The 9145-nt window shown below is 41.3% G+C and overlaps 1 protein-coding gene across 1 annotated transcript; it reads left to right on the top strand.

Moving 5' to 3' along the window:
• The first annotated feature begins 7027 nt into the window (after positions 1-7027).
• LOC129727982 (germ cell nuclear acidic protein-like) lies at positions 7028-8435 on the top strand. Its single transcript, XM_055686311.1, has 2 exons — positions 7028-7918; positions 7972-8435. The coding sequence occupies exons 1-2, from the start codon at positions 7123-7125 to the stop codon at positions 8184-8186; spliced, it is 1011 nt and encodes a 336-aa protein (XP_055542286.1). The 5' UTR covers positions 7028-7122; the 3' UTR covers positions 8187-8435.
• Positions 8436-9145: the final 710 nt, after the last annotated feature.

The following is a 9145-nucleotide window of genomic DNA, read 5'->3' as shown; positions in this document are numbered from 1 at the left end:
AAGCCCCTTCGAATCTCGAAAAAGGTTACAGCAAAGTGATGGATGTCTTGGTGTAAGCGTGGGACTCTAGGGAGGGTGTGGGAAGGCCCAATAAGTCGCCCCGGAAAATCAATATCTTGTGTGTTCATAAACCTTGGCAACGAAATATGGAAATTTGGTACATGAAACTGCAAATCGCTCTGCTTTCCTGGATGCGACAAGATAATCTTCAAAGTCTTAGTTGCCGCAGGAACTTTGTTGGATTTAACAGAAGGTATGGAAAAACGGGTACCAAAGTCGTGGTATCACCAGCGAGCTGAGAACCGACTTCATAGTACTGGGCAAGATGTGCCAACGCCTGATGGGGTGGCAGCCGATCAACGCAAGGATGTGCAAGTTGAGGCTCTTCGACTACACAATCATCAACGTGCACTGCCCACATGCAGGAAGACCCGATGATGAGAAGGAAGCGTTCTATGCGCAGCTGGAACAGGTCTACGATAATGGCCCGCGACGGGACGTGAAAGTCGTCATTGGGGAAGTACCTTCCTCCCTCACAAAGAAATCCACAAATCTACCTGTCGATCACCCGACCAACGAACAGAGAATCAAATCGACTACGTTATAACCGACGGCAGGTTCTTCTCCGACATCATCAACGTCTGCACCCACCGCAGTGCGAGTATAGATGTGAATATGTGTTCAAAACTCTCGACGGTGTATCATACCCGCCAAAGTCGAAAGTGTAAGAAGAACGAGTACCGAAGGAGTGGATGGAAGGTATTGTGTGTCCCATCTACAAAATGGGCGACAAACTGAAGTGCTGCAACTACCGGGCAATCACTCTTCAAGGCACTCTCCCAAATACTCTGCCGTCGACTATCAACATTAGCGAAGCAGTTCGTGGGGCCAGACGGGACCCATGGGCACCACCACAGATCCGATTTTCGCGGTCCGGCAGGTGTTCGAGACTCGCTACGTCAAATTACGATGGATGGACGATGGATCGACGATGTGTGTAGTTCAGGTGTCGGGTGCATTCTCGAGCCGCTTCGAAACTCGTATAGGTTTAAGACAAGGAGATGGTGTCTCATGCCTACTTTTTAATATTGCCCTGGAAGTTGTCTTCAGAAGAGCGGGGACCAACACGAGTGGCATGATGTTCCTAAAGTCGGTGCTGTTTGGTTTTTCCGACGATATCGTCATTGTGGCTTGGACCTTTATGCAGATGACGGACACCTACATAGCACTAAAGGCCGAGGCCGAAAGAATAGGATCGATGTATCGAAGACGAAGTACATGAATGGAAGGGGTTTACGAGAAGACATATTTTGGACTTCAGTGGACGCTCCGCTCGAACAAAATTCGCCACCGCACTAAGTTGACCATCTACGAAACATTGATCAGGCTGGTAGTCCTCTACGGTCACGAAACTTGAACCATGTTTGTGGTCCAACGCGCCTTTTTAGAGCTTTCGGTGGAGTACAGTTGGTAGATAAATCGTGGCGGAGGCGGATGAACCACGAGTTGCATCAGCTGCTGAGAGAACCTCTCATCGTTCAAACGGCGGACGACAGCCCTGTGAAAATAGTTCTCGATGACGGCCCGACTGGAATAAAGCGACGAGGCATGCAAGGTGGCTTGATCAAGTGGACGACATAGCTGGCAACGACACACGTATATGTAGAATCTACTGCTCTTTTTTTCCGAGCCTTGTCAATCGGCAATTATGACTGCCTGAAGAGGTATTCATTCAACTGTATGTGGTTTTGTTTAGAATTTAGCGTGAGGGAAGGATCAAGTAGGGGGATGAAAGGGAGTCTGAAAACAAACCCCTGCGTAAGTTTCCCTCCGACACCGAACGGTCCGATTCTACTAAGATTTGAAGTCATGACCAATCGCTTGTCAAAGCAGACTCTGCAGCCTTAAAGCTACGGGCTCCTCGTACAACAAAGAGTAGGAAAATTTTTCTGTGTAATTATCTAAACAAAAACCATGTTTTCAGTACTTTTGGGAAAAAAAGAGAGACTCGCACATGTCGTCTCCCACACAGAGCATTAACGAAAAATAAACTTCACTTGCAAAAAGGTTTTAATATTTTTTCATCTGTGAACCAAGGCAAAAATCAAGAAAAATGAAAAGAGCAGGGGAACTTAGTAAAAATTCAGTAATTGGATTCTGGAAGCTCAACCGAAACTCTGAGTAAGTAATTTACAGCAGTCATAAAAGAAAAAACGTTCCTGTCGCAGTGCCATTTCTGCCCAATGCCCTTCAGACATAAAAAAGTAGTTTAGAAATGAAAAAAACCTTTAAAGCAAAATGCGTAAATTCCGAAATCCGTACAAAAAAGTAAACAGCGACTTCAGTGTTTATCAAATTTCAATTCGTTTCGATTTCCATTTTCGAAATCTTTGTACAGTCAAGTCTCATTGCATTTCGTGTTTTAGGGCAGAAGCAACAGTGTCGTTCGTATACATAATCATTTTGTTTTTCTCATGGCTAATAGTATAATTTATTTTTATCATATCGTATAATTATATTATGCATGTTTATACCAACATTATACCCCGAATAAAATTTAATTTAATGAAAAATGTGAAAATATAGCCTACCATTATTTGTCAAAATTAATAAACCTTTGAACTGCGTCTTGGAACGTTTTGTTGTACACTAAAGTCGCTTTTTACGCGTGGGATACATGCCGCGTAAAAAAAAACGCGTAAATTCCGGAATCCGCGTAAAAAACCGCGTAAATTCTGGAATCCGCTTAGAAACAACCGCGTAAATTCCGGACTCCGCGTAAAAAAAACCTGCGTTTATTCTGCAATCCGAGTGAAGAGGAACCGAAATCCACGCAAAAAAAATACCGCGTAAATTCCGGAATCCGCGTAAAAACCCGCCTAAATTCCGGAATCCGCGTAAAAAAAAACGCGTAAATTCCGGAATCCGCGTAAAAAGCGACCTTAGTGTATATAAAATTGATCATTTAGCATTGACTCTATAGGTTAATATTGCTATTACACTTAAATAGTATTTTGTTTAATGAAATGTCGCTATAGAGTAAAAAATCGAACAATTAATATTACTAACAGATATAAACATTAACTTAGTAGTTATACTGATGTGCGTAAATAATCTGTCAGCTAGTTTTCTCCGCTAATGATGTAAAGTTTTGAAGTAGAATACTTCTCTCAGGAAGTTCGGCTACATAGGGATGTGAAATGAAAATCTAAAACCGAAAAAAGTGAAAAATATGTCCAATTTCAAATGCTAATAAATCGGTTAGTATTCGATGGATTTCCTTCGTTCTTGCAGCAATAGATTGGAAAATCTTCTAAGATTCTTCCCAAAATAAGATAATTGTAATTTTATTATTCACACTATTGTACTATTGAAAATAGTCAAGCCTTGTCAAAACGAAAAATTCGACCTCTGATTGGTCGTTATATGCTTGCTTCCCAAGCACGGTCGACAGAATCATATACCTTGCAATTGAAAACATGCTATTTGGCCTATATAAGAGCCTGTTTCAGCCGGAGCCGCTCATAATAGTTCTAGACAGCGACAACAGCAGTCGTCCTTCCTTAGCAGCAGCACTAGCCCTGTGGTTGGTCACCACGTCTCAGGAGCAGCGCGGTTTTTCTCAGCGTGTGTCGCCAGACAGCCATTATTCCCCCCGTGTTGGGGCAGCATGAAGATTGCCATCAGGAAATCCAATTTTGGAAATCAAAATGCCTTTTTGAAGGCAAATAAACAAGTCATTGAAAGTTAATAATTTTTGTCAACGCAAGCAAGTATTCTGTGTTGCATCCTAGCAATTTAAATTTTTCGCACCCGTCTAATTTACTGAATGTGAAATAGCTTCCACAGTGCATGTTGTCCGTGTATCTTAATTCCCCCAATGTTAGGGCAGCTCAAAGGTTGTAATTTGCAACCGATTTTGAACAGCAAAATGCTTTTTTTAAGGCAAATAAAAAAATAATTGAAGGTTAATAGTTTTCTGGCATCAACACAAGCAGACATTCTGTGCGGGATTCAATCAAATTCTGTTGTAGTTGTCTAATTTTTACTTTATTTAGTAAACTCCCCACTGTAGGGGCAGCGCAAACGCTGCGATCAGCATAACCGGCATTGAATAATAAACTGCCCTGTTAGAACGCATTCACAAAAGCAGTTAGTTCGACTATGCAGAGCTAATATGAAGACGATTCAATCAATCAGCGTAAACAGAATTTCGTCGTCTCCCAGCTGCCAAGTTGTCACATGATGCAACACGCAACAGCGAGCAAACGAAATCGCTTGATGTTACAAACCGCAATAAAATACGGGTTAAAACCGTTGCGTGTGTGAGTGCACCATCGGTGTTTATTCGCTGGATGCACTATCTACTGTCTACTGAACGCAATAATCTGCTTACATGCGACACGGGGACGAGAACATTTTCTTCAACGAAGCTGCGCAACACGACACAAAACATGTTATTTTGTTGCTTCAATGAGAGTGCTATCGGTCCGGTTCGACAATAAATCATTTTTGTGCTGAGGAAAAACTTTAGAAACTGAAAAAAGAGGTGGAGCTTATCAAATGATCGCTCTGAACCAGAATGAAGTCACACATATTTTTCAAGTTATATCATTCCACCACGTACGTAAAATAATTCATTCCTATTTTCATCCCTATATAAGAGCCTGTTTTAGTCGAAGCCGCTCATAGTAGTTCTGAACAGCGACGACAGCAGTCCTCCCTTAGATAGCGGATAGCGGCCACAACTGTGGCATGGCTGTGGATAAGCGTAGCAGTTTCAGCGGATCTCACCATCGATAGCAGCAGGGCCAGCAGATTCAGGTACAGCGGATACCAATGGCGGCCACAACTGTGGCATGGCTACGGATAGCGTTGCAGTTGCTCAGCAATTAGGCCAGCGTAAAGCGGCCACAACTGTGGCATGGCTATGCATAGCGTAGCTGTTGCAGCGGGTATATCAGCATCGATAGTAGCAGGGTCAGCTGATGCAACGACACTCCCTTCACTAAAATGCTGTTTCAGTGTGGTAGCGGGAAGCATCAGCAGCAGGCTTGCATGAAGTGAATACAGCAACTTTCTCGAAGGCCTCTGCCATAGTAGACGCGAAAAGCGGCGCGAACCGATTCGCTCGGCCGTAGGTTGATGTACAGCTCTACTGATGGCTGTACATTACCTACAGCTGAGCAAATCGGTTCGCGTCACTTTTCGCATCTATTATGGCAGAGGCCTAATGGGAAAGTTGTATCAGTTTGTTCAGAAGAATATTATTGTCGGTAATATTACAGAGATGCGATTGCGTAAATCCGATTTTGAATTGAACAATTGTTCTTTTGAGAACAAATTACACACTTATTTTAAGAGTTAGTAGCTTTTAGTAGCAATAGCAGTATAGTGACAGCCTCAGCGGTGGATGCAGATGCAGCCGGTACTTCCCTGAGGCCGATGTAAAGGTAAATGGGAGTAGCACGGCGAAACAGTTCGGGTTATGCTTAGACGCGCGTCATTTTTCGTTGTTGATATTCCCCACATGAAACGACGCGCTTTCGTATGATAGCGGTGGTATTAGCGGTAGATGCATTTGCCAACACTTCCTCCAGTAAAGCCGTGTTTAGTTTTCAATGTGAAAACACCTTTCTCATTGTGTTGACCGTGCGCCTTAGTCCTCACTATCAATGATAAATTGAACAATTGTCCTTATAAGGACAACAAATGAATAAATGAAGATTTAATTTTGAATTAGAATACTTCTCTCAGGAAGTTCGGCTACATAGGGATGTAAAATGAAAATCTAAAACTGAAAAAATCGAGAAAAATTTCAAATGCCAATAAATCGGTTAGTTTTCGATGGATTTCCTTCGTTTTTGCAGCAATCGATTAGAAAATCTTCTAAGATTCCTACCAAATGCATGAAATTGCAATTTTATCATTCGAACTATTGTACTATTGAAAACTCTTAAGCCTTGTCAAAACACAAAATTCGACCTCTGATTAGTCGTTATACCGCGCTTTCCCAAGCACGGTCGGCAGAGTTATGGACCTAGTAAATTGGGAATGCATCATTTGGCCTATAAAAGAGCTTCATCAGATAATAAACAAACATTTCATCGGATATTAAATTGAACATCTGAAATTTGAAGAACACAAATGATTATTTGAAGAGTTAGTATTTTCTCGTTTTGCGCTATAGTCCAAAGTTAATTATCTTCATCTACATGCATACTCTGACTATTATTACGTGTTTGCGTCGCTTAGTGTTTGGCTACGTTCATGCAGAACGCAAAAAACGGCGCGATGCGATTCGGCAAGACGAATTCTGTTGAAATGTATAGCTCTACTTCGCCTTAAAAAGAGCTGTACATTTCACCACGGTAAGGCGAATCGCATCGCGCCGGCATTCGCGTTCTGCATAACCGTAGCCTTTGTTCCGTTCCCGTTTAATGATGTCGTATTAAATGTGCATATTACAATTCGGCAGCACTTCAACTTCTCATTTGCACAAAATTTAATAATATCCAATGAATTTCATTCAAAATATCAGACAAAAAGAAATTACAATACTGCCAATGAACGGTCAACGTTTATTTACTAGAAAAAATGACTGACACGCAAGCAGCCAGGTTATCTTTCTTGTAAAAGTATTCTACTTCAACCTTGCGGTCGTGGCTTTGCATACAACCTTCTTGTGATTTTTCCAAATAAAACGAAAATATATGTCGAAATCATTAACCTCGTGACGATGATTTTAACGCCACATTATGCTGTATTGTGCATAAAAAAGACCAATTTCCGATCATCTGAACAAACGTTCAATTTCACACGTATTAAGAAGCGCATTAGTCAGCTAAGAATTATCGTCCTCTCTAGCTAAGCTAGACTTTTTTGCATTTTCCGTTACCGGTTGATGACTACCTATTTGAACAGGATCAACACAAAAACACATCTACATATAGTGTGTGATTCTTGGTTGGTGCTGCATCAAAGCATGACACGTGCGTGCTAGTATATAACAGTGTGGGCTTTTCAAAAGTTTTCAGTTGAGTAGTAAAACGCGGTTGCGCAAGTCGGAAAGTGAGCTCTAGTGCGTATGAAAAACAAGAGATTAGTTCTGTGTCAAAAAAAATGAAGCTTTCGATAGTTCTGTACCTTGGAACGGTACTGTTGGTGACTGCAGCAGCCGCTCCGCAGAAAAGGAATCCAATCGATTTTTTACTAGATTATAATCAGGACGTTTTGATCAACGATACGGAGGTTCCGGCTTCTGTGAAACCGCTCACGTTGGCACAAGTTTCTTCGGGAACAGAAGACTCTTGGAGAAACCAACAGCAGCAATCACTACAAGAAGAAATAGCGGATGTTCAAGAGACACAAGATGATTCTAGATCAAATGAGAAACAGTCACCTGAAGATCAAGAAGATTCCGAGGAAGCTAATAATAGTGATGACCAAAATCAAGCCAGTAATGATAGCCAGAAAAATCAGGATCAAGAGGAAAATAAAAGTGATACAAATGAGCAGCAATCGAAGGAAGACACTACCATTCGAGTGTATGATGACGATGAGGAAGATACTCAGCTGAAAGAAGAGACGCAAGATGTAAATGCACCTAATAATTCAAACCAAAATAACCAAACCCAAACACAACGCGTTTTATCCCATGAGGACCGTGCAGCAGTGAATAACGCAAAGGACTTGGAATCTCAATCTATTTCTAGTGAAGAAAGTGTGCCACTATCAAATGACTTCTATCCTGAGCGCGCAATTGCGCACAATACTCAGGATGTTCAAATTCAACCAGATCAACTTTTCAATCATGGATCGTTGGTCTTTGAAAAGGGTTCCTTTGTGAGTCAGAAACCAGAATTTATAGCTACCACGCCATTCAACGTGAAAAGTTGGGAAGGACAGCATAGAACCGGTAGGTCGCTTTCGTTCTAGGTCGAACCACGTTGTTAATTATTGCTATTGCAGATCCGGAAAGCTGGCATCCAAAATATGATTTTCTAGATAACGAACAGGGAGATCGTTTTACGGGACCACCGCCAACGTGGACTCACTGGAATCACAATCATCAACAAAATAAGCACGACCATCCTGGTTTTAGGCACAATCATGATCATGATCACGATGAGGCCGAATTTCACAATCACGGGTTTCACCGAGGTGGGCCATGGAAATGGCACTAGCATAATCTTTTTCGAGCTACACAAAACCCACTGATCAAGAATCGTACAGATCAAGAATGGAATACTCTGCTACAACTAACACTAGATTTTAGTTTAATATTTTGCCAAAATTGTCATTCCCAGGTATAGTCGCGTCAGCTGTTAAAAAATATTTATTGCATTTCATTGGATAGGTAATACATACAAACAACCGGTTTAATTGCAAGCCGGAAGGCTCAATAAAACGCCGCACACTGTTTATTTGTTATACTCGTGGATAGAATTGAGTCATGAGAATGCCTTGTTGCCCGGCGCTCGATAGAAGCGGTCAATAAATTGAACGAGTTAAAGAATTAATTACACGCTAACCGTGACAAATTGTAGTTTGTGTCTATTTTTGCGGCTACCCTTTGGTGGTAACCTTTCTTCTCCGTTGGTTCGCTATGTTTACGTTGCGGTTCAAAGATTTTTCAAGGCCTTTCCTGTACTTTTGAAAGGTTACTCGGCTGCTTCAAATTTCGACTTTTTATTTCCTACTAGCTTATATACGAGCCGGCTCTACTGGCCAATATTCGATTTGATCTACTGATTGTCAGATACTGATGTTAGATAAAACGACGAAGACAAATGCAAATTTAGCATGCAAAATGTCAGACGACACCTGGATACCATCATTAATTTAACAACGACGTAAACCTAAAGTTATATAAAGTTTGAGCCTGGGGGTCCTTAGAGCTTTGATTGCATTGTAAATTTTTCATTGTTTGTTCTCATGGTAAACTATTGCTACCATTGAAACAGGTGATGGTGTACTGCGATCCTGTTGACACTAAAAACATCTCCCACAGATCATTTTTATCATTCGGTATTTCTACAGCAAACGAAAATTTCCAATCGACTCAATAACGATATCATCAGGAATTTTTTGGAAAGTGAAGTAATGTAAAATCTTCGTTCATTTTCAATTGAGTGCTCTCTGG

The sequence above is a fragment of the Wyeomyia smithii genome, chromosome 3 (assembly GCF_029784165.1).
Source record: "Wyeomyia smithii strain HCP4-BCI-WySm-NY-G18 chromosome 3, ASM2978416v1, whole genome shotgun sequence".
In the NCBI taxonomy this organism is placed as follows: Eukaryota; Metazoa; Arthropoda; class Insecta; order Diptera; family Culicidae; genus Wyeomyia; species Wyeomyia smithii.
The sequence above is the reverse complement of the archived record's forward strand: the minus strand, read 5'-3'. Positions and strand labels throughout refer to the sequence as shown.

Bases quoted from the DNA above. Each gene is read 5' to 3' on its own strand.
- LOC129727982 (XM_055686311.1), top strand. From the start codon at position 7,123: ATGAAGCTTTCGATAGTTCTGTACCTTGGAACGGTACTGTTGGTGACT. The intron at 7,919-7,971 runs GTAGGTCGCTTT...TTGCTATTGCAG, and splicing joins GGAAGGACAGCATAGAACCG to ATCCGGAAAGCTGGCATCCA.